Consider the following 23,894-nt stretch of genomic DNA (forward strand, 5'->3'; position numbering starts at 1 on the left):
ATCCCGAAACCGTCAAGACAATCGCTTGGAGTGTCCCGCTTTTTTGGCTTTCTCTTTGTGTCCATCCGGAGTGTCAGGATAGAATGTAGAACAGTCATTCACACTTTGAAGGTGACTAGTTTGCTTTCTTCAAAGAAAAGACGCACAAGCTCGAAAGAATCAGATCCTGCTAAACCAGCTGGGGAGCTCCGAACAACACCTTTCCACGCTCGTGTTGGAAGTAACCGCAGTTCCTTCCGCAACTTGGCGCAGGACGCGCCACACCGTTCCCGTTCAATTACGAGAAGTAAGCAGGATCATCATTCCCGAACAGATGATTGTTTGCCCTCATGAAACCGAAGAGTGCCTAACTTTCTCCCTCGCCCCGGCCCACTTCGGGAGACTTCATAAACCGTCCCGACGCGGTGCCCCAGCGAAAGAACATTACCAACAAAGAGTGCGGCCACTATCTGAGTAGTGTACGCTTAGAAAACGAGACAGGCTGCGCAGCGCAGCTCTCTCTCTATGGAAAAGGGAAATCGGAACGTTAGGGTGTTGGGCCGGGGTACAACCGGGCTCGTCACGAACACCCGACGCTTTTGACGCATATCGTCTTCGCCATGTAGCATCGGTGAGCAAGCGCAGGAAGAAAAGTAACCTTCCTCAATAGATACAGTTTGAAAGAAGGGAAACAAAAGCTGATTTAAAAAGGCACTCACACTCGACTTACCAGAAACTGAAAGTATTCCCCCCCCCCTGCCCTGACACAGAGACACTCCCCATGCTTTGTGGAGTATGTACACCGTGAGACGAATGACGTTGTTAACTGATATAAAATTTGTGAGCCGAGCTCCACGAGGCCCTCAGAATTCAGTTTTAGGAGACAGGAATCCCGACCGTTATCCCTCACGAACAAAACGAGACCCCCTCCCTTCAGTCATCTCCTACTCTTCGCACACGGAAGAGCAGCTTTCCTGGGGTACAAGGAGACACATGCTCCAAGCAGTTGCACTACAGAAGGGAATACACAAGAAGAGAAGTGTCTGGGGAAGATGGACTCCCGATCCCAAAGCAAAAGAACGGATCGTCTTTAACATATTTCACACAGCGGAGAGTATGGAAAGAGCGGCGCCCGCGCGAGAACTGTTTTGAAGTGTTTATGCTTGACTGGGCAAGAAGAAGAGTTTGAGCATATGAGAAGCCTTGTGGTGATCTCATCGGGCATCTTCCACTATTATTCCATCTATCCTAACTCATTTAGTTTCTGAGACGACACAGACAGAAGACCTGAAGAGGTTCTTCTCCGATGTGGGTGAAAGGGAGGTGACACCGGAATTGCAAGCACATTTCAAGAGCTCCTGATCGTGCGGCAATAGACCCGTACAAACACCACACGCTGACGTGTCACCACGGGCTGAAGGGCTGATGATCTTAAAGAAATAGATTGATGTATGGTTCTAGATACACAGATAAGTAAAAGAAGCAGAAACCCTAAGGCTTTCGAAGAGTGCCTAGTGAGAAGGCGGTTCAACGACATGCCGCTGAACAAACACCCGGAGATTTCCTTTCTCCATGATTCATTCAAGTCAGCAATCTCTTCATCACCACTTTCTCCATTTCAAGTGCCCTCACTCAGGTAGAAAGGGCATCAAAACTCCTCTCTCTCTATCTGTCTCTCTATCCTCTTCTGAGACGCGTTGAACAGTACGACAGTCGTCCTAGCTCTTTCTCCGGCCCCCTTTCGACCATCGTAAACTCGAGGCAAGAATGCATGCAAATGCTTCCATACACTCATGTAGATGTACCTACATTCATCTTTCCATCAGCTCTCCGTAGAAAGAGCACAAAAAGACCCGGGAAGAACAATGGCTGAAAACAATGCAGCGGGTGTGGAGCAGCGGAACCCAGCGCATCCGAAGTTTGAAAGTATGATTCGAAACTCGTATGGATACATAGATGCACATATGTATATAACTATATATATATATATATGTATAAATAATCTATCATACAGATATGTATGTATGTACGTGCAATATATAACCATATATATGCATAGACGTGCCAATTCATCCACGTATTCATCTGCGTGTAACATCTCTCCACCGTATCGACATATGCAAAAGACCAAGTACCCCCACGACAATCTCGTCTCTCTCCCTTTTCTATCTCTTCGTTTTCATCTCCAGTGTATTCCAAGATTTCTACAGAGGTACAGAATGACATATAGAAGCATCACCATCATCATCATCCTTGTACACCTCACTCCGTCTTCAATGCAGGAGTAAGAGAAAGCCTATCGACAGCCTTCGAAAAGAGAGTTCTCCTACACTACCATTCATCTCCAGACTCATCAGTGTTTTTTCCTCTTTTTAATCTCTTAACCAATCATCCATATCTTCTTCATCCAAACAACCTCGATCTCTTGGTATCTTCTTTCTTTCTTTCTTCAAGAAGGTTTGTTGAAATACTAGCAAATGAACGAGCTCCAGAATGACATTCATCCTCTTAACCATCCATCAATATCATCATCTAGCAATGAATCGTCCTTTTCTCCTGTTTTCTCTTGGTGTGTTTCTTCTCTTGTTCCTCTCTCATTTCCCTCTTCTCCTATCATACCCACCCGTTCTCCTCTTGGAGAATGTGGAGGTGTCATAAGATCAAAGACCTGTGCAGGAACATTCATTGTATCTCCTTTCCCTGGAACTACGGGGGCCTCTTCTTTCTTTGTTTCTTCATGTTGCTTCTCTTGGTTGAAAGTTTGCATCTGATCATCTCCACTACCCGTCCTGATTCCTATACTTCGTAAGATCTTCTTGCCACCTTCATCCGTTCCATCAAGAGAAGAAGAGACAAAGACGACAGGAGACATTCTCTGCTTGGTATCATGAATAACGACATCGTCTCCATCTCGCAAACGCTGTTGCTGTTGTCCTTTCTTTACACTCATGTCTCCTTGCGAAAAAGAAGTTCTCTCATCTTCTTCTTTTTCTCTCTTGGGAAGGCGACTCATAGGCTTCTGTTTATCTTCTTCTCCTTCAACAAGAGACGAGGATGTAGCAGGAACTTCTCTTTTCTGTGAAGCGAATGAAGAAGTCGTTCCTTCGTACTTTTTTCCTTCTTCTCGATCTGGATGTGAAGGATAAGAAGATCGATGATGAGAACCCGATGCTGTCGAAAGAAAACAAAGAAGAAAAAGAAAAGAAGAAAGGGAGAAAATGAGATCGATCCGAAAGAGAAGGAGAGAAAAAAAGTACGGGCGACGCGGCGAGGCGTGAGAGAGTACGGGTAGAGAACAGCGGAAGAATGTAGAAAGCTATGCCGGGATAGAGGAAAAAGACACACAGAGAGAGAAGACGCAGCAGAAGAGAGACGACGAAGAAGAATCCTAACAAACGAAAAGGAACGGACTATAGAAGAACTGTCGATGAAATCCATCCAGAAATCTCTATGAAACAGAACTCTTCATATACATACATACATGCATACATGCATCTTCCATCGCATATGTTGGTCCACTCACCTATCCGTACATCATCAGCCATATACGCGCGCATGTATTCGAGTACGTGTAATCCAACTCCAATAGAAGGAGGGTCCTCTACAAAAGTTTGACTATAGACGATGAATTCTGAATGAGGCGTATCTGAGGACGAAGGAAGAGAGGAGGAAGTGTAGCATCAAAGAGAACAAGCGCGCGTCTTTCTTCATCCGTCCTCCCGGATGGCATTCTCAATCATTGCGAGAGTTTTTCACACGCTCCGGTGTACACCATACGTACATACAGTTGCATAAATAGATAGATACATATTCATACATACATGCATAAATACACAAGCAAAGCATGTCTCTGCCGCGTTATTTGCCTCCTACCCCTCCACCGTCTACTAATCATGTAGTCTTATTCATACAACTCATACTCTTGGCAGGATCCGAGAGAATGTCGAGACGATGCTGACACATATATCCACCTTTCTAACTATCTCTCTCTCCCCTGTTTCTCTCTCGCTCTGTGCATAGGTCCTAGTCTCGCACTTGGACAAGGATGGAAGGCTGCCGGTGGTGAAAGATAATATGAAGTCGAGGTGGCAGCTCAGACGGAGAGAGAGAAGGCAGTGGAGCGGTCTTCCCTACGAGGCTTACTGCTCATCTCTCAAGATTCCTATCCCTAATCTACTTGGCAAGTTACACCACAAAAACACACCGGCCATATCACTATAAGCAAGAGAAATACAAACTACATCCTTCATGAGAAACTTGAATTGTCTCCCTCGCCAATATCGTTCTTCCGTGCTATCTTTTCTATACGCACAGCAAAACTGATCTGAAGGATAATACTACTTCCTCGCGGAAGAAGAGAGAGAGCATGGCCTGCACCTTCGTCCTGTCCTGTCAAGCTCAACTTACATAGATTAGCTAGGAATGGAGCGATTTGTTTCTTTGTTTGAGTATAGAGAGAAAGAATATCTTTCATTGGATCAAGATCTTCTTCTTGTTCTCCTATGTCGTCTTCTTCCTCTTCTTCCTTATCTTTTCTTTCTTCACTATCCTTTTCTTTCGTCTCTTTCTGCATGCGATGTTTAAGATGATCATGCTGTTGTCGGATCGCGCCAAAAAGGGTCTTTCTGTGTCTTCTCGCGAAGGTTTGTAGTTCAGCCAGCATAACATCGAGCTGCTGAACTCCCCTTAAGAATCTCTTCCTCATTCTCAAGTAGACTACCTTGTCCTCATGAGAAAGAAAGACCCTACTGTTGGCACCTTCATCTCTCTCTATAGAGTGAGTAGAAAGTGTAGGGTCTTCATCTCTATTGGGATGTAAAGCTCCTTTCTCCTTTTGCTGGAAAGATGTGAGTGAAGCCATACATTGATAAAGAAACTGGACTTGCTGTTGCAACCGAGTCTTCTCGAATGCAAAATGTCGACAAACTTGAATTTGGAGAGCTTCTATAGAGGAGAGCCATCCCCAGTACAAAAACGGAAGAACAACAAGAGAGAAAAAGGACGCGACCAAGTGAAGAAGGAGAAGACGAAAAGTAGCTGACGTCCATCATCGCAAATGCGTCTTCTCAAGGAGATGCATTCTTGAAAACATGGCGATCATGCAAAAAGGTAGTTCTCTCTTCCCAAGCTCATACATATACATACATAGACTTCAGATATCGGAGCATACGCGAAGATAGAGCAAAAGAAAGAAAAAGCGAGGTGCAGACAGACATTCCCGATCATAGATGCTATAGGAAGAATAAACCCTGTCTATGTACATATTGATAGATTCATATAGAGAAACAGAAAAGAGAGTGAGTGATTCATATATGTAAGATCTCTTCTCTTTCCGCGCAGGTCTTCTAAAAGCCTCGTACGCAGCACGTTGATGGAGAATCTTTATGATCAGAAAACGACTTCTCATCCTTCTTCACTCGTCTTGTCGTACTTCTTGAAACAGCGAAAAGATAGAGAAAACCACGGGTTCACCACGTTCGTGAAAAGAAGCTATCTATCTATCTATCTGTATTCAACAGCAGCTAAACAGACGTGTATACGTGAGGATACATGCCTAGTGTAAGCTTCATATATGGCGCGAAAGAAAGAGAGGGCGACTCTGAGGTTCGTCGTACGATGTTGTGTGAAGTCGATTCCAAGTGATGAATGAAACACCGCCACCAAAGATCTCTTCTCTCTCACAAGAACAAGAGAAGTGACAAAGAAGAAGCATCCTCGCAAGAGAGAGAGCGAGAAAGAAAGCGTGCCCATCAACGATCTGTACAGTGTCTTTATCACACAGGAAGAGAATATGTGCACATATACGAAAGGAACAACTTGCAGATGTCTTTTCTCTCTCTCTCTCCGCCAACCAGACGAATAAGGATGGTGCCGAGAGAGAAGACCGACTACTATGAAAGACCCAAGATATAGAGAGAAGATGACGTTCCATACCTCTGAGTTTTTGCACTTCATTAGCTGTCATTTCTTTCCTTCGTACTTGATCTACATGAAAGAACTGGACCACTTCATCTCCCGTTCTATTTAATTCTTCTAAAGCTTCTTCTAAGAGCTCTTGCTGTCTCTCCTGTTCGTTCTTCTGATAAACTTGATGCTTGTAGCGCTGCTGAACGTCACGCAACTCCCAGTGGATAGATTCTTCTTGCCCTTGGAGTGTGTGCTGTTCGACCTCAAGTTGAGATATCTGAGGAACAAGGAAGCAAGAAGTTTTAAAACAGAAGAAAAGTTAAGAGACGACGAGACAGAAAGAAAGAGAGAAAGAAGAATCAAGATCCTCTCTTCGTGTGTAGATGTAGAGAGAGAAGAAAATGCAGCGAAAGACGAGGGTAGTATCACACGCTGGCTGTGGAGTTTGTATCGAGTCGGAAGGAGACAGGTGAGTAAACTAGGAAGAGAACCCTTGAGGAGCTCATCAGCTGGAAGGAGACTAAGAAGATCTTATACGGAGCCACACACTCACTCTACATGCAGAAGACAGGGGCAGACTACACCCCCATCTACACGTCTATATTATAAAAGGTCAAGTAAAGTTTAACTCTTCGTTTCTTCCATTCTTTTCTCTCTTTATCTATTGTCTTATTGCACCCTTGACACATGTTTTGCAAGGAAGGCATGTCATCATATGGAATGCACTCAGTCATTTTCGAGAGGGGATGAGAGCGACACCTACAGCGAGAGAACAACATTTTCTACGTATTGATAGACTTTGAAAGCAAAAAGTGAAAGATAATGCACAAAAGAATCGAAGAGGGGGAGCAGAGAAATCAACAAGAAGGAGAGAGTGAAGATGCTTCATCTTAGTGATGAGAAGACAAATGCGGAATAGGTTTCCCTGCTCCTCCCAGTGTATAGACACCTCATGGAGAAGACAAGGACATCTCTTCATTTAGACAGCAATGAGATAGAAACGTGAAAAGATACATAAAGATGTATACACCTATATACATTAGGACGGGAGACAGAGAAGTTTTAAATCAAGCTCGATACATACAATCTTGATACATTCTTCAAGTTTCTCTTCAAGTTCCCTTCGTTGGTCTCTTGCCGCCTTCAACTTTGCATGCAGAGCCACACGCCGCTCTTCAATCTCGGAAGCTTCCTTCATGAGAAGTTCGCTCTCCTCTGCCATCTTCACCTTGAAAGGAAAAGAAAATAAACTCAACAAAGAGAGAAAGAAAGTTGAAGTCTTCTTCTTTTTCTCCAAGTCAAGTTGTGTCTTGGAGACTCACACACACCCTCTCTCTCTCTCTCTCTGTCGCTTTCGCTCTTCTTCATGAATGCAGTTAGCTACCTGCCTGCCTACCTCCCTATGCGACTTGAGTTCATTAGATCCCTCTCTTACAAAGAGAGACATAGAAAGAAGAGATGAAGGCATCTACACAACTACTTGAAAAAGACATAGACAGATAGACAGACTGCACTACTAAAGGAGCGAGATAGAAGTCTCCACCTTGCTAAGAAATCCCGGTTCCTTTCGTATATCACTCAAGGTTCTTGTGTATGACCAGAAGACTCCTCCAAGAGAAGAAGACCAAAGTAGAAAGACAGGAAGAAAGAGAAGAGAAGAGCGAAAGAAAACGATAGAAAAAACGGTTCCCCTACCAGGCAACAAAAGCTCTGATGACTTATCTAGAGAACACGAGACTGAGAGACCTTGAACCTGTGAAGAAGCGTTTCGAATCCTGCTTGCTCTTGATCCTCTTCTTTCTATGGTTGTTTTTCTTAATCTCTATCCAGCAAAGTATCTTCTCTTTTCATAACACTTTCCGTCTGTGCAATTGACGTAAGGATAGAGAAAAAACGCGAAGCTTCTGATCCCTCAGAGAGAAGAAGAGAAGGCGTGCATGCATCCACAACTGACAACATTCACAGCTAGTCTGTATCCGTCTTACCAAGACGACATATAAAGACTTTTTAGCGGATGACTGAATCGAGATGAATCCTCATCGTAGTCTCTCTCTCACTCTCTCCCTTCACACACATAACATATACAGATAGATGGATAGATATTCGTGTATCGCTGGAAGATGATAAACAGAAACCGACGAAAGAGAAGAAAGGCTTAGTAGACATACCTGAACTTGTTTTCTCTGTGCCTCAACCGCAGACCTGCCTCCTCGGAAGTTTGCTGCGAGACGGGCTCGACCCTGCTTAAGTTTCTCGAGTAGTTCAAGCTTGGGCATACATGCGGCTGTCTGTTCTGCCATGAGGCTTTTCTTTAAGAAGATAATCTTCTGCTGAAGTTCCAGTAACTGAGAGCTTGCCAGTAGACGAATGTGATGAGTAAGCAAGGGATCTTCTTCCTGAGTCGCAGAGCAAGCACATCGATACACACTTGTTCGAGGAATGGACTCGACAGCAAAGACAATGAACAGAGACAGACATAGAATATAACAGACATTCTTACCTATGAGTTCATGTATGAAGCGATCTGTACGCATACAGCTAGATTGAACAGAGATAGAGTCACGAGAGAGTAGGGTAAAGATAGATTGATTTAGAATAGATATATAGACAGATGGAAGATAGACACATAGATCAAAGATAGATAGATAGATCAAAGAGAGGCAGGTTAAAGAAAGACTGATCAAAGATAGATCTATAGATGAAAGATAGATAAATAGGTTAAAGAGAAAATAGATTAAAGATGGATAGAAGGATAGATTAGAAATAGATGATATGAAATCACACTCTTCTGTATGAGAAAATCCGTGTTGACTACCAACCAAGATAGAACACTGCAAGGGGTAAGAACGTGATAAAAAACATGCGGATGAAGCCTCGGGCTCTATCTGAGGAAGTCGGCAGTGAACATTGAAGCTGAGACAGTAGAAACATTTCCTCACACTGCTGCGAGCGAGTTGCTGGGTGGACGCTGAGCATTGAATTTTCTGAAAGGACTCTACTGACTGTATGTACACCAACGGTATTGCAATACCTACTAGGGACTGAAATATTCATTGGCTTGAATAGGGGAGAGGAGCCAAACTGGCTGCACGATGGGTTCACGAGTTTGTCGACTCGTTTTTCCTTGCAAAGAGAAAGAGAGAAATGAGATAGGAAAAGTCTCTCTAGTGCTCGAAATGTACCTCGTCATCGTTGACAGCTAAATCGCAGTCTTCAATCTTTGCAGCAAGATGCCGAGCTTCTTCTTCGAGTCGTCTTCTTGCATCTTCCTTTCGTTCTAAATACCAAGTTTTCTTCCATACGGAAACAACTTGAAGGACTGTCTCCAGCACTTCAAGTCCTTCATCGACGACGACAGCTGAACAGAAAGGACGAGAAGATGTTTCTTCTTTCTCTCCCCCCTTCGCTGCTATTTTCTCTTCCTGCTTGGTGGACATTCCAGCCGTTTCATCGTCACCCGGTGGAGTCGTTCTTTCCTTCTCGTGGACCTCGGCAGTTCCTTCTTCTTCTCTCTTCCCTGTAGAAGGAGTGATTGGCTGTTCTTCTACACTTTTCATTGTTTTCTCTCTGTGTGAGTGTTCTTTGTCTCCTTCCCTCTGCTCTTTTGTCGCATCTCCAGCATCAGACCATCCACCTCCTACTCCCATCATATGTGACTTCGAAGTCTCTGTTGTCATGGGTCTTCCTCTTGTGTGATGAGCCATGGCTCCCCCAGCAACTGCGGCTGAAGCGGCAGCGGCTGCTGCTGCCGCTGCCGCGGCAGTGAACAGAGCATGGAGAAGTTCGAGGTGGCTTTCTTGAGGCCCAGGTAGACATATAGACATGACAGCTAGCAGGGCAGCTAGAGGTGGCGGGGGGGGGTGAATTGTCTGATGATGTGTCGAAACAGTAGCCTCTACTAGAGTCGGTGGACCTCCTGCGATACCCTCACTCTCTCTTCTAGACGAATGTGAAGAGTGTCCATCATCTTTCTGACTGGGAATCTCTTCTTTTGTCTTCTCTCCTTCTTTTCCTGTACTATTCTCTCCCTCGTTTTCTTCAGTGAGCGCTCCACTGCTCTTCTTCAAGCTGTCAACAGAAAAACTGTCACCTTGGCTGCTTGAGCCAATCTGGGAGTCACTTACAGCCGCCGTGGATGCTTGAGACACGCCACTACTAGCGGGACTCTGAGGAAGAGTAGAAGAATGAAGTGAAGAAGACGAGGAGGAGGAGGAAGGGGACGAGGAGAGATCCGAGTGTCTTCGCTCGTTGTCATGCTCATGAGGACCATGGCCTTCAGCGTGCTGTTGGGCTTGACTGTAGCGGCGGTGTTTCTTGTGTTGAATACATAGAAGAACTTCGTGCGTGTGTGTCGCAAAATAATTCCGAAGACTGCTGCGACGAGCAATAGTCAGAAGACATCTCTCCAACGCATTCGAACGAAGAAGGACCTGTGAACACACAGCCAGCACCACACATAGATACATGCATACGTACGGAACATACACACGTACAAAGAGAGAGTACATACATATAGATAGATCAATAGAACTCTTCCGAGGTAAGCTCCTTAACTCTGTTTGAGGAGGCATAGGTCAGCGGAAAAGCCATACTCGACAACGTACGATCCGGCGTGTGAACAGAGGTGTCCTCTTCTCGTTGAACCCCTAGATGTACCACACATAGCCTTCGAGGTGCGACCGACCCATACACACGCACCGGTAACTATGCGTCTTCCTCCCTATCACCATCACCTAGGTGGATACTGCTACCCGTTTACACGCGTAGATTGCTCTGGATGTATGTACACCTGAACAAATCACTTAGACTCCTTACAAACACAGACACACCCCCTCCCCCGTGAGCCCCCTGCGAAGATCGTGTGGTCGTAGCCTAGCACACACGCGTCAGAATCATCCTGCTCTCCCCCACACGAAAGACGAATACGAACGGGCAACTGATGCAAGAGTTTACTCAGTGAGAAGGCAAAGGTCGTGTTCTTAAGAAGACTCCTCTTCTTCTTCTTGGTTCCTATTCCTGTCCTGCCCCTCTCACCTCCTTGAAAGAAAATGCCTCGCCATATAACATGGATTCGCCTTTCTCAGATTCCTGTCTCAGCTGTTCTCCGAATGTAGGAGGGACCGGAGGAGATAAGGAGACACCTGAGTGCGCAGATCCTGGACTTGCATGTCTTCCTGCTGACAAAACACTCGAGGATTTTCCTCTCTCTTCATGCGGAGCTTCTAGTGGACCTCCACCGCTATCTCCTGTTGATGCCGTCGGACTAGCGGCAGTGGAAGAAGTCGTGAGGGTAGAAGGACCGTGGTGTTCTCTATCCTCTTGAGGCTCTTCCTTGCCAGGTATAGAATGAGCAACCTTTGCCGCGGCTCCTCCCTGTCCCGAAGAAACCGGAGTACAAGAAGGGTCCGCTGACTGAAGAAGAGGTGGAGGGGGTGGAGGTGGAGGGGGAGCAGAAGAAGAAGATGATGCGTCATGATGAGATGATTTCTCGGCAAGATACGAGGCATATTCGGCAGAAGGGAACTGTGGCGAACCATGTAATGCTAAGAAAGAAACATCATGACAAACGATGTGTGAAAGAGAAATAGAACATAAACTTGTCCATCTACAGACGCCCCCCCTTCCTTGCAACAACCCCTCCACAACGAGAGAGAGACAGACACGGAGGGGCCAGAAAAGAAGACAATATTTCACACAGACCCATAGTTTGGAGAGATATTTCGGCACACATACATACAGAGAGCTCATCCATCGTTGAGACGACGGCCAGGAAGTCTGCATTCAAGCAACACTACGAGGTAGATAGAACACATGGCCCGCAGACTCTTATGCCTCTCCTGACGCCTCACATCAAGCCGCCTTCTCAACCACGGTGTCACTGCAGATCGGGAAAGGTGTACAGAATCCCCCGTGCTCTTCAGTAAACAGCTTAACCTTCCCAGATTGTCGTTGTGCTTTCGTGACTGACGATGGAGGGAGGTACATGAATACCATCTCGTTCACCAACAGAGGCCCTTCCTACTGCCAGTCCCACAGCAAGAGACCAACTGACGCGATACAACAGAAGAGACAGAAGAAATCACTGGGCTGAGTCTTTCAACAAAGAGCCAAAAAAGAAAGAAAAGTGTATTCTTCATTTCTCCCCCTTTGTGTACAGCCGAACGGGAGGTTGAGGAAAGCTCTTAACCTTGGATGTCGATGCAATGGACGAACAAACCAGACTCCTACCTGTTGCTGCCAACGCGCCGTGAGATTTCTGGGCAAGACTTTACGACGGGCGGCTGGGGAGAGGTATGTGAGACGATTCATATGGACATAGGTAGAGAGATACATACATAGAGAGACAGAGAGATAATTCGTACGGGTTAGGACTGGACTGAGTGAGGACCCTTCTAGTCGTAGAAGTCTATATAGTGCTTTCGACACGATCAGTACACCACTGTGGGCTTACGAGATTGAAGAATCATTTGCCTCCAGATTAAAAGTAACTCCTCGACATCTTGAACTGTCTTGACGCCGGTACTTGCTTCTCTTTGTAGATGTACTTGAAGTTCTTCTGCTGTCATACCATTAGCAGCTGCTGTTGCAAAAGCTTCAACACCTCGGGGTACGCCTCCCCCTCCTCCCGCAGCTGTCCCGAGAGAAAACAGAACATCTCGTGCCTTTGAGATCGTCGCTTGCTGAGCTTGAACAGTGCTTGACACCTGCTGACGGACCTACGGCATACAATGAAAGGAATCACCAGCAAAAAAGATGAATGAGGAATCTCTTGCTCGGAGGTTCTCTCTGTGCGGTCAGAAGGATACTTGGTTTACATGTCGATAATGTGCGAGGTCTCGCACCCAGCCCAGGTGTGTCAAACATACACTTTCCCCGCATGCACGCATACATACACCGTGGTGTGTTAACTCTCGCTCTGTGTGTGTATAGGCATACACACAGAGACGGCTGGAGAAGATTCAAATACAGATAAAGATTGGAAAGCACCACGACGGAGAAAGAGATATGGAAGACAGAGGGGGGGTTGGAGGCGTCAGATCTAAGGAGTCCAAGAACATTCACATCTAGAATCAGTTGAGGCTACATAAACCAGAAGAAAAACACCCCCCCGACATCTATATCCACCTGGAGTCTTTGATGTGTGAAGAAACGTGGAGATATCTTTACAGAAAGAGAGACGTCCGGCGAAAAAGGAGATTTCCTATGTACGTGTCAATCGAAGGAATGAACGGACACCCTACGGACGAATGGCTTCGACACAGACCAACAGCAGCAGCAGGGGCTTCAGCATCAATCGACAGGGGGGGGGAATTTTCGAAAAGAGAGACACCACCGAACAAAAACGACGGAAAAAAGAAGAGAAAGAGAAAGGATGAGAGATCATCATCCTGGATTACCTCATCAGCCTTGGTGCGAACTTTGTTGTATGTGTCAGTTAGGAGTCTGCCCCACATTGCGTCCTGAAAAGTGTCGAGCAACCCGTCAAAACTTCCTCCGTCTCTTCGACAAGTTTCTCCCTTGTTCGCTGACTGGATTGGTGTCCTCCTAGAGTGATTGCTTGTCGAGGTCCTTGGCGTAATCCCAGAACCACCTTTGCAATGCAGATGAAAGAGCTCTACGCTCGGCTATGGAGAGAGAGGCCGATCGAGAAAGAAGCGACGACGCAGTCAAAAGAAAAGAAAAGAGTCTTTTGTCTCGCCGTCTTTCATAGCGATTGAAGGACTTCAGAAACTCAACTGCGAGACCAAGGACGAGGAAAGAACAGCAATCACGTGCGTGACCCAGTACGCTTTTAGAGCTACTTGAAGGTAGCAACGAACGAGAGCAGTCGTGAGGATGTGCTGACCGAGGTGAATCAGAATCATGTAAGAAAAACGACTGGGCACAAGAAGAGCACGTCCAGGCATTCGCGCCAAGCCCGCCTTTTGTCAGCCTGTTCTCGGTTCGTCGTGCGAAAGAAAAGCATCCTGATTGCCCGGACTTCTGGCACCAATCAGTGGAAGACTTCCGATGGAGAAAGAAGCTTACGCCTCTGGACGACCGAGACAATGTGCTAGGAACAGTGAGTCACTCATACAAGATTTCAGCGACAGAGTAAGGCAAGAGTGAAAGATATGAATTCAAAGGACGCTACACACGCAATAATGCATCCTAGTGACTCGTCAAGCTGACGGAGATCAAAGGGACACGGGGACGCGCTGATGGTTCAGTGAGAATGACAGGAACAAACCTGAATCCCGACGAGTGAGCGAACTGGGGAAGTGGGTTAACAACGTACGTGGACTGAATCATCACATACGGCCAGAAACGGCAAAAGTAACTAGCAAGTCAACTGACTACCCTTTGCCCGAGTTCTGTATGTACGGTGTACATACACCTCAACCGGAAGAGCGAAGCCAACAGCGGAAGGGACTGAGAAAAACAGGATACATGAACGAACCGGCCTTGCTTTTGACCAAAGGTAATCTTGAGACCACCACCTGATGGTTCGTGTACTTGATGGACGGAGATGAACCAGGAGAACCCGACTTTCCCTACGTCGTCGCATGCCATGTCTTGCTGTGCGCCTGGCATTGGAGAACACCAAGCAGGATTTGTGATGTTGTCTGTCAACATCTGCTCGAAGGGTCGGTCCTTTCTTCTTCTTTGCGGGTCGCGTGCATGCAGCAGCGCACGCCGTTGCGGAGGAACGTCTCCATTCCGCCGTCTCCTTTCCTGCCCCCTGAGAACATGATTCATACCTTCTTAGACTTGCCCTTTCTTTGTAGTAACCAGTATGTCTTGGTTTCTAGCTCACTCCGTAAGGCTATTGTACTCCAGACTTCAGGTTTCGTAGCCATCCCGATGACTGTCCCGAAAAGGAGACGTACACAATCTCCGTTTAAGACCGCAGGAAGACAAAGATCAACAAGATTTCCTCTTGCAGTGTTTACCTGTTTGCTGTGTCGTGCCATATGACATCAGCAATCTCGGAGTCGGACGCCTTACCGAGAGCCTTTCTTCCGAAGGGTTGATTGGTACCTTGAATCACACTTTTTTCCGACCCCGTGTACATAGACTAGACACTTGAGCAGGTCTCTGCACAAGAAAACCGCGCCTGCCCTGGTCTCTACACAGACAGGTGTCTTATCTCTGTCCGCCTCACCAGAGGGCTCTCAAGTGAGTTAGAGGCTGTAGGACTTCCAGTATATCTACGAGCATCTTTTTTCTCTTCAAGTCTTTTCTAAGCTTTTCTTTCCGCTCTTCTAGCGTACATGAAACCTCCCAACAACGTCGTTCTTGGGCCTGGTCTCTTCTGAGTCTCACAAGTGATTCATTTGCCTTAGCCCATCCTTTTGTCCTGTCTTCTTTACCTCAGTGGTAGCCTTTTCTTTGGCGACTCTCTAGGAGTCCTCAGACTCTTTGTGTTGACGTGGTGACCCAGTCAGAAGTCCTCTTTTTCTTGATATTCGTGTGAAAGGCTGTCTCCCTATCCTGATTCCACGCTGTGTCTCTACTGTGGAGCCGTGTGTGTCTGTATCCTCTATAACAGCATCCCTCGTTTCCGTGTCATTCCCCCCTCCCCCCACCATTCATCCTGACTGAAGGCCGAGTTGGCATGGCGATAGAAGATGATGATTAGTGGGACAAGAAGAAGACACAAGCAGATGGAGTAGCTTCGCAGTCCTGTCTCTTCAGAAAAGACTGGCTGTTCTATGACTTGCCTTTCTATGCTTTGTTTTCCTTTATACGGTTTCTATAAAAGAAGATATGCATCTTTGATCAACCGGAGCGGATTTTAGATCTCTTTCAATGAGGGGTGAAGAAAGCTTACAGAACATACAAACATTCTGAGAGAGAGAAATGTCGACTCGAAGGCTACAGCGCTTAGTCCTTGGGGCTTCAACTGGAGGATTCCAGTCAATACAAGCGATGGAATTTCTTCTTCATTCCTCGATCCAGAAACATCATCTTGTACGGTAAGGACCCTCTCATAGAAATTTCATGCACGATCATGATTAACATACCGTTCATGTCATGGTATAGCATGCGATTCGGCTGGTGGGAATCAGGTCCTTCTCCCCTATGCAAGTGTGCTCGGGGGGGATGCGCCCTGTTCTTTTTAGATGAGTGAGAAAGTAGCAGCTCTGCCTGCTTCTCTTCGCATAGAAACCTACCGAGGACCGCTATACGACTGTGTATAGAATCAGCCATGTATGTAAAGATCTATATGCGTGAGGCACCGAAGTTTTCAAGGTCAGCTCGGTTCGTGGGTGAGGAATTTCCCATGTATCTTTCGCTGAGATAGCGTGATACAGACTTTCTCCGTTCTCCACTCTTCTTGTGTATAAGCACCTTCCGCACTTTACTTGAGGCATGTATATGCATACATGGTGTGCTAATATGTGTAAATACTGAGGTACATATCATGTGGACGTGTATCTGTGAAATCTTCATGTCAGTATACATATGCCCTTGTAGACCCGGCATTCCCTGTACATTCGTTGCTGAACAGGCAGTTCTGCGAATGTTTTTTGCCGTCTCTTCGCTACGTCAATCCTTCTCTATCAATTCGCTTTCTTGAATTGCCACCAAGGCAACAAGAAGAAGAAGCGCCGAAGACTGCCAAGTCTTCTTCTGTTACTGAGGTTCCCACCAGCCCTGGCGGTTCTCCTGAGAAGCCTGGGATAAGCTCACGGCGGGGGAGCTCAGGAGACCCGGCAATTGTCACAAAAGACTGTGTACGGCTTTTCTTTGGTAAGGAAAAAGACATGAGAAGTGCTGGAGGAAGGTATTGCATGCGGTGGAAGACAGGGTGGAGTTATGAAGGATAGTGTCTCTGAGACACTTGTCGTGTATCTTATCTCCATACATACATATATGGGTACACGGATGTATGCACATACGTAGGCGTTCGTGTATAGGTATATATATATCTACAATATCTCTCTCGCCATGTGGAATCGTGTGTCTTGGGTGGGGTGTGCGTTGTAGATGCTTCTCGGAGCGTACGTACATATACCTTACGTGTATGTAGCGGGGAGATGCTCTTCAGGTATACACGGTCGTGGTCGCTTTTCAAAGTCCGTCAGATTGCGCTCGGCTAACGGGAAGATGGCCGAAAGCCCCAGTACATCAGAGAGACCCGGGGAGTCTGTTGTCTTGTGTTAGCCTAGCCTTTGAGCTTTTGCACTCTGTACTGCTGGGTGAATTGGTTGGTGGTTGAGCTCAAGCGCACCGCCTGTCAGGGAAAAGACGCTTTGGTAGAGACGCGAATGGAGACGCTCCCTTAACCAGAAAAAGGATGTCTTGCTGTTGAAGTAGGTGTGTTCAAGGCGTGTGTACGTACACTCGATACTCCGTCCCTCTGTAGGGTAACACGGGGAAGTCGTCAACGGTCTTCGATGTGAAAAGCCGCGGCATTTGCCTGTCATCGTCTTCCACTCGAGTATCGTATGATTCTGTGTCTCTACAGGTGAAGGAAATGGGGCGCACGTAATCAATCTCCAGCTGTACAGTCACCCCCATCAGTTGATGCAACGTCTCCTTGATCTTGACTCACGATGGCAGCAACTTCAGTCCTTAGCTTCTCCTTCGCAGAACAACTCCTGAGCATGCTTCTGTTTCCTTGTCACTCTCCAGTTGCACCCAGAGAAGACTTCTCTGTTTTTCAAGGGACTTTCTTCTGATGGACGGCTTTGTGAAAAAACAAGTCCCCAGCACGGCCATTCTCTTACCCTGCAATCTGCTTGACATAGTACTCACACGATAGAGGGCGCATGTCTTGTTTCGCCTTGAGACCGTAGCGGACTCCCCATGTCATTGTAGTTGCTCCGAATGCTATATTGACGGGAGACAGGTGCTTGTCATTGAGATACGTGAACATGCAGGCTTTCAGTTCTTCGTTTCTTAGTACACCTTGTTAAGTAGTAAGGACTCTTGGAGTGGGACCTCATCGTTCTCAGAAAGTGAGGGAGAGCTTCCTTCTCTACTTGGCCAGTGTGCACAGGACCTCGGTGCTAGAAGTAGATGAAAGCCAGTCTTGAGAGATGCAACAACCTACCTGTCCGTGTACGAGACAGTACAGAGATTGGTTGTCTTAGGCTGTTAGACGGAAGAGCTGCCTCTACGCTGCGGATATCTAACCTATCAGAGTTTCCTTTGCTGGACACGGCAGTAGCAGTGCTGTCAGGTATGACCGGCTGTCAAGACCTGCTGCATAGAAAGAGAGAAAAGAAAGCTGCTTCTTCTTTGCCAGACTTTCTCGAGCAGTGTGTGGCTGTCGATGTCCCGGCACACCCGGATCCAAGGATAAGCGCCAGTCTCTTTGTATACTGAGGCACCTGTCTTGTTGGAGATAAAGTCTCGCGTCGTTTTGACGATTTATCATAGCAGTGGATCGAGCAATCAAGAGTCTGTCGAAAGTGTAGCAAGTTACACCGAGGAGTCTCTTTCTGAAGATCTCCCCCGTGTTTGCCTGGGACCTCTTGACTACAGCACGTTTGATACTTGTTCGGTCATTCTTTGTTGCAGTCGAAAAAGAGACTAAGTTTTATAGTCAAAGAGTTTTAGCGTGTAGACAGGAAAATCAATGCATGAAAAAGTCTCACTCAAGCCTTCCGTCTGGAAGCATGTATAGCCTTCGTTGACTCTACGAGAGTGGATACGTGAGACGGTCCTGCAGGGACTTCTTTCCACATACAAATGAAGCAGGACTTACACGGTGAAACTGGTGCAGTCGGTTTGCTATGAGACTTTTATACCCCCCGGCGTTCGCAGCTCGGCAAGTCCCTGTTTTTGCAAGCCAAGCTCAGACAATCCACCGGGGCGATGCCTGGCGAGGTTGTGGCCCAGACATGTGCCGACAGGTCACAAGAATGATTAGGTAGAGACGTGGCAGCAGAGGGTTTGAAACTGTTCCCCGCGATCGCTGCGACGTCCTCCCGTACACTATGCCGGGCATATCATGCTTGAGAGGAGTTACAGACTGTCAAAAAGGGAGCTGATCGCTCAGGTCCTCTCGCCTCCCCGGCTTTCTCATTGCCAGGTGCGACTCCCGCCACTACGATGTCGTCTGTGGGGCTTGAAATAAATCCCTCCTTTTGCGCGATCTCACAGGCAGACTGTAGGTGTGCGTTAACGGACCTTACAGCTTGGCTGAATTCTTCCGTGCCCAAAAGAACCGGATAGACTCCCCAGTATAGCTGCAGTTGCCGCGCTGCAAGAGGATCGCGCGTAGCCGCTATCACGGGACAGACGGGCCTCAAGGCAGCGAGTCGCCGAGCCACGTCTCCATTTTCACTGAACACCACAATCGCTTTGGATTTCTGAAACCTAGCAAGTCCTTCAGCACCCAGAGACAACCAGGCCGAGTTCGTACTCCCTCTTTGTTGGTGAGATTCAAAGGATCCATTCGATTTCCCCTCCACACTTCTGTTTCTCATACCGACACTTGGAGAAGCCTCACCGTCAGCGAGACTCTGCGGCTGTGAGGTATTTCCGTTGTGAGAAAGAAAACTCTTAAGAAGATCTGTCATAATGGCTTCGTTAGTATTCGATCGGACACCGACCACTGAAGCCCCTGGCCGCGAAGGGGAGATTTCCGCTTCGGAGTGAGTTCCCTTGTTGGGGTCTGACTGAATTGTCCCTTGAACGTCACGCTCCTCCTTCTGACGGAAGGCCTCCCGCTGACGAGAAAGAGAATTCCAGAAACGAAGATCTGTTTCTACAGCTTGGATCCCTTGGCGCTGTGTCTGGGCTACAAGGGAAGGGAAATCTCCAGCAGCAGTCTCCCCGCTTAACATGACTGCATCCGCGCCATCATATACAGCATTAGCGACATCGCTGACTTCGGCACGTGTTGGTATAGGCGAATGGATCATCGACTCGAGCATTTGCGTCGCGACGACAACGGGTTTACCAGCTTCGCGACAGAGATCAACAAGGCGCTTTTGTATCGAAGGCAGGTAGGCCATTTTATCTTGGAGCTCAACGCCTAGGTCTCCTCGTGCAACCATTACACCATCTGCTGCAGATAGAATACTCTCGAAGTTCTTCAAAGCTACAGGTTTCTCAATTTTCACTATAACATTGATGTCTCTACGGATCTGGTGAACCCCTTGTGAGGAAAAAGACGAGGAAGAAGACGCCACCGCAGCATCACGAAGCTCTTGTCTCAGTGCGTGGACATCTTCAGCGGACTGAACGAAAGAAAGAGCGATCCAGTCTACCCCCCACCCAGCAACAGTCCGCGCGAGTTCACGATCACGCGGAGACAAGGCAGAAATAGGAACAACTGAGGCAGGAAGATTTATACCCTTCTTACTGGAAATCACGCCTCCAACGAGCACTTCACACTCTACAGATAACACACCTGCTGAATTGTCCCCTTTATCCCTTTGTGTTGACACACCAGCTGAGGATGCGCTGGAGGGAGATGACATTGGCGTCTCGCCTTGCCCTTGAGACTCCGCTGGAGAAGTGATCGTACGGACAACGCGAAGTTTGAGTTTGCCATCATCTACAAGGAGGGTATCTTGAGGTCGAAGCGCCTTAAGAATCTCGGGGTGAGGGAGATGGACACGGGTGGCATCTCCTAGCACAGGAGAGGAATCAAGAGTGAAAGCTTGTCCGGCTTCGAGAACGGCTTCTTCATTTTCGAAGCTACCAAGACGAAATTTGGGGCCAGGTAAATCAGCTAACACAGCAATAGGGTGTCCATAGACCTGCTCTACACGCCTGACATGTAGTAGTTGTTGGTGTTTCTCCGACAAAAGACCGTGAGACATGTTCAGTCGAAAGACATCTACCCCAGTCAGGAATAATCTCTCAATCTCTTCATAGTCCCAACTAGCAGGGCCTATGGTCGCGACCTGTTTGGCATACGTGAAATTCCTTCTTCTTTCAAGAGACCCGGAATTCGCGGCCCCACCCTCGTCAAACCCTGGGGAGATCCCTTCTGTTCTATCCGATGCACTGTGATACAGCCTATTCCCTCTCGCCATCGCTTTTGTTTTTCTCGATGAAGACCAAGGTGACGTGTGCATGTGACGATGAACGTCGCCCCTCGCAGGACGTGAAGAGAGCCGTCGTCCAAAACGATCCGACCACCCAACAAGCGGATGGAGAAAAGCAGCTGTTGAAGAGAACGTTCTTGCACCGGGAACGATAGACGAGACGTCTGCTTGTGTCTCTAAAGTACGTGTCTCTCCTGTAATTTCACCTTCATATGCAGTCAGGTAGGATGGCAATTCAGCGCACGGAGTCACTTGTTCTTGTTGTCTTGATGATAGGGCTGAACGGCGCGAGATGCCGTGATGAAGGTTGATTCCACAAGCTCTCCCTAGGGAGGAAAAACTGCTCAGTTGTAGTCTATGGGGCTTTTGGTCTCTCGCGTCTGTTGCGGGAGCCTCCCGCCTTAACAGCTGCCTGATACAACCGTTGTACTCGCCAATTGTATCTCTCGCTAGAGAAAGCCCCGAGAAAGACTGGGGGGCTGCAACCGAAGACGTCGGCGGCAGACCTGTGACAACAGAGCGTGGAGTAAGGACATGGCTTGCTGCCTCCAGCCCCCCCCGGAAACTCACACAGGAAAAAACAGTTAATGGCACCATAGCTCTCTTGACCAACAACCAGAACAAGGTGTTGGTTTTTGACAGAAGGCCAAGTGAACCTTGGCAGGGAGCTCGACAAAGCCGTGAACGAGAAGTCGTGAGGGTATGCTTATTTTTCCAGAACGGAAGAAAGTGAGAAACGTCCTCTGCGAAGAAACCACGGTGTTGCTTGGCTGCACATTCACTCATACCCGACATGATGAAGATGTGGCTGCAAAAAAAGACAGGGCGGCACGCCCCGACTCTCACACGAGTTTCGCGCGGGGCTCTGCTTCAAGCAAGGTAGTATCTCGACAACTGTGTTGCTTGAAGCAGGGCAAAAGTGCACAATCAGGTGGGGGCGATGGCGCCTGTGTCTGGAAGACCCAGCGCCGAAACTCTCGCGAGAGGCTCTCTACACCGCAGTTGTGTGGGGTGTGCCGGTTACCGCACGGTGACGCGCAAGAGATGCTGGAAGGATCACACGAAAGAAAAAGTAAGACCAGCGGTCTACACACCCTAGCGCATGTGTACCTCTCATGTGCTGCCCCGGAGGCTTTCAAGCGAATGAATGTGTGTTTGAAGCAGCCCTTCGCCAAGGTATCGGGGCGCGCCGCAAAACGTCGAAAACCCCGTTTTAAAGCATACCGCTTCGAGAGACCCTAGGGGAGCGCCAGGTACCGTTGCGCTCAGGCAGAAAGAGGCGGAAACCACTTCTAGGATACGGAAAGGCCCGTTTTGCATGTCGTCCGCACGGGCCCGCAGGTCGTGACACACACTTGTGTCTCCGGGTGTCACAGAGATAGCCAGCCGGTGTCCGCAACGAGGAGTGGTGGGTTGGAACTGTATCTAGCTGGATAGTTGACTAACAATTCTAACTCTTCACCTCAGAGAGGGACTGTTGAGAAAAACTAAATCTCTACGCTCTGTAAGCCCAACTAGACATATGCGATGTGCCGGCGTCTCATGCGTGTACACTATTAGGAAGGAGGTCGATGTCGTATCAAAAGGTTTTTGCTCACAGCTACGGGCCGACACCTGAGAGCCAGCCGAACACGAAAAGAAGTGCGAATCCGAGACCTGTGGGTGCCGCTACCTGCACCGCAACCATAAAAAGAGGAGACGGGAGGGACACCTGAGTGACATCTTGTTACAGGGCTTGCGTGCCGTGTTACTGCTGTCTCAGCCAGCTCTCCGTGAAGCTGCCGAGAACGTCATATTGCTGTCGTATGAGCATCTCATCTCTTCGACTATGCCGTACCATTCCATCTTCACACCGTGTGGGTCATCCCGGTCACGCCCGATCATGACCCTAGTGGATACCCACCCGATACCTGTAACTCCCCCACCCGCTTGTTGTCACTTCTCAGCTCTGCCCTGGGCGTCATCTACCGAGTTGTTGCCTAACAATGATCTTGGGCGGCCTGCGCATCCGACCGTGCCTTTTCTGCGAGGAAAAAACGCCTTTTCTCACGTTTAGTTTCGACGGAAATCGACTTTTTTCATTTCGTTTTTTTTTTGGTTGTGTTCCTGCTGTCCTTTTTCTGGAGATTTGGCTGAAACTTGTGTCGCCGAAGTAAGTGCCGCCCCCGAAGAGGTTTTTGTCCTTCGGGGGGATCTCCAGGAAACCGCCCCCCCCCCGAAGTCGTCATCACGTCATCCCCCTCTTGCCTTTCTGACGACCTTCCCATCATTGACTGCGTTTTGTTCGTCCTCATGCCCCACCCAACCAACCCCTTTAACACCTTGGGGTAGTTGGTTGTTGAGTTCCTGCTGCTGTTGCCAGGGTCGAGACAAACGCCACGGCCTGCCCCCAGGAAAAGTTGGTCAGGAAGCAGCTGCTACTTTCTTCCTAGAAGCCTATAAAGCTGACCACAAGAGTCAAATGCCGAAGGAGTACCCACCTGCGACCCCACCCATTCCCTGCACGGGGTTAGGATCCATCCTGCGACTGGATGGACGGATGTCTCCTTTTTCTCGAGAAATTGTGTGTACGACGACAACGAGGACGATACAGCAGCCCCTAAAAGGACAAATTCTAGGCGAAATCTCTTTTCGCTGCATTTCTACTTTTCCGACCCCTCAAAATCCTATAGTAGGATTGTCGATATACTGTTGCCGACCCGTTTGGGATGGACTAGGGTGAAGGTTTCCCCCCCCTAAGCTTCTTGCTTGCCGTGAAACCTCCTTCTATCCTACAATCCTGCGTGGCCTCTGAATGCCGGGGTGGGGGACGGGATCTTTGTATCCGTCCATCGCTGTATGGACGGCTGCCTACATTTCTTAAACCTGGATCCGATCTCCAGGTTTTTGTTCGTGTTGTCTGGGTCCTGAATGAATTTGTCTTGCAAACTCCTTTTCTTCTGACTGAAGAACTGAAGAACTAAGCGCCATGGGAATTCGAAAAGGTTCGCTTCTGCTCCAATTGCATGCCTC

At 47.8% G+C, this 23,894-nt stretch overlaps 6 protein-coding genes across 6 annotated transcripts in view; 2 read left to right on the plus strand and 4 right to left on the minus strand.

Annotated features, from left to right (window-relative positions):
• Positions 1 to 160: 160 nt before the first annotated feature.
• CSUI_001672 (uncharacterized protein) lies at positions 161 to 716 on the minus strand (the record flags this gene model as incomplete). Its single annotated transcript, XM_068061877.1, has 1 exon — positions 161 to 716. A coding segment is annotated over one exon (252 nt), but the record flags the coding sequence as incomplete, so codon positions are not given.
• A 53-nt stretch (positions 717 to 769) lies between these two features.
• CSUI_001673 (uncharacterized protein) lies at positions 770 to 1,922 on the minus strand. The gene has a single exon (XM_068061878.1). The coding sequence runs from the start codon at positions 1,195 to 1,197 to the stop codon at positions 991 to 993; it is 207 nt and encodes a 68-aa protein (XP_067926164.1). The 5' UTR covers positions 1,198 to 1,922; the 3' UTR covers positions 770 to 990.
• Positions 1,923 to 2,001: 79 nt separating this feature from the next.
• On the minus strand, positions 2,002 to 14,483 carry CSUI_001674 (uncharacterized protein). The gene is made up of 10 exons (XM_068061879.1): positions 13,284 to 14,483; positions 12,338 to 12,602; positions 10,921 to 11,429; positions 9,069 to 10,316; positions 8,055 to 8,282; positions 6,971 to 7,114; positions 5,914 to 6,163; positions 4,387 to 4,923; positions 3,503 to 3,625; positions 2,002 to 3,150 (listed from the first exon to the last, which is right to left on the minus strand). The coding sequence occupies exons 1-10, from the start codon at positions 13,338 to 13,340 to the stop codon at positions 2,480 to 2,482; spliced, it is 4,032 nt and encodes a 1,343-aa protein (XP_067926165.1). The 5' UTR covers positions 13,341 to 14,483; the 3' UTR covers positions 2,002 to 2,479.
• On the plus strand, positions 14,390 to 17,817 carry CSUI_001675 (uncharacterized protein). The gene is made up of 3 exons (XM_068061880.1): positions 14,390 to 15,845; positions 16,382 to 16,623; positions 17,342 to 17,817. Exons 1-3 carry the CDS (start codon positions 15,730 to 15,732, stop codon positions 17,476 to 17,478), a joined length of 495 nt encoding a protein of 164 aa, XP_067926166.1. The 5' UTR covers positions 14,390 to 15,729; the 3' UTR covers positions 17,479 to 17,817.
• Positions 17,818 to 18,480: 663 nt separating this feature from the next.
• Positions 18,481 to 22,675, minus strand: CSUI_001676 (pyruvate kinase). The gene has a single exon (XM_068061881.1). It carries the CDS (start codon positions 21,675 to 21,677, stop codon positions 18,831 to 18,833), a length of 2,847 nt encoding a protein of 948 aa, XP_067926167.1. The 5' UTR covers positions 21,678 to 22,675; the 3' UTR covers positions 18,481 to 18,830.
• A 238-nt stretch (positions 22,676 to 22,913) lies between these two features.
• The window catches only part of CSUI_001677 (uncharacterized protein), a 1,693-nt gene continuing 712 nt past the window's right edge, over positions 22,914 to 23,894 (plus strand). Inside the window, exon 1 of the mRNA XM_068061882.1 lies at positions 22,914 to 23,866. Within this exon, the coding sequence (XP_067926168.1) occupies positions 23,344 to 23,604 (261 nt within the window). The 5' untranslated portion in view covers positions 22,914 to 23,343 and the 3' untranslated portion in view covers positions 23,605 to 23,866. The remainder of the gene's footprint in view (positions 23,867 to 23,894) is intronic.

Source organism: Cystoisospora suis (genome assembly GCF_002600585.1).
Source record: "Cystoisospora suis strain Wien I chromosome Unknown contig_671, whole genome shotgun sequence".
Taxonomy (NCBI): Eukaryota; Apicomplexa; class Conoidasida; order Eucoccidiorida; family Sarcocystidae; genus Cystoisospora; species Cystoisospora suis.

Coding starts and splice junctions, on each gene's coding strand:
- CSUI_001676 (XM_068061881.1), bottom strand. CDS start 21,677: ATGTCGGGTATGAGTGAATGTGCAGCCAAGCAACACCGTGGTTTCTTC.
- CSUI_001674 (XM_068061879.1), bottom strand. CDS start 13,340: ATGTGGGGCAGACTCCTAACTGACACATACAACAAAGTTCGCACCAAG. Junction 6,164..6,970: donor TTGAAGAATGTATCAAGATT/GTATGTATCGAG, acceptor CTTGTTCCTCAG/ATATCTCAACTTGAGGTCGA. Junction 3,151..3,502: donor GGCTGATGATGTACGGATAG/GTGAGTGGACCA, acceptor TTCTTTCGACAG/CATCGGGTTCTCATCATCGA.
- CSUI_001675 (XM_068061880.1), top strand. CDS start 15,730: ATGTCGACTCGAAGGCTACAGCGCTTAGTCCTTGGGGCTTCAACTGGA. Junction 15,846..16,381: donor CAGAAACATCATCTTGTACG/GTAAGGACCCTC, acceptor GTTGCTGAACAG/GCAGTTCTGCGAATGTTTTT. Junction 16,624..17,341: donor CTGTGTACGGCTTTTCTTTG/GTAAGGAAAAAG, acceptor GTGTCTCTACAG/GTGAAGGAAATGGGGCGCAC.
- CSUI_001673 (XM_068061878.1), bottom strand. CDS start 1,197: ATGAGATCACCACAAGGCTTCTCATATGCTCAAACTCTTCTTCTTGCC.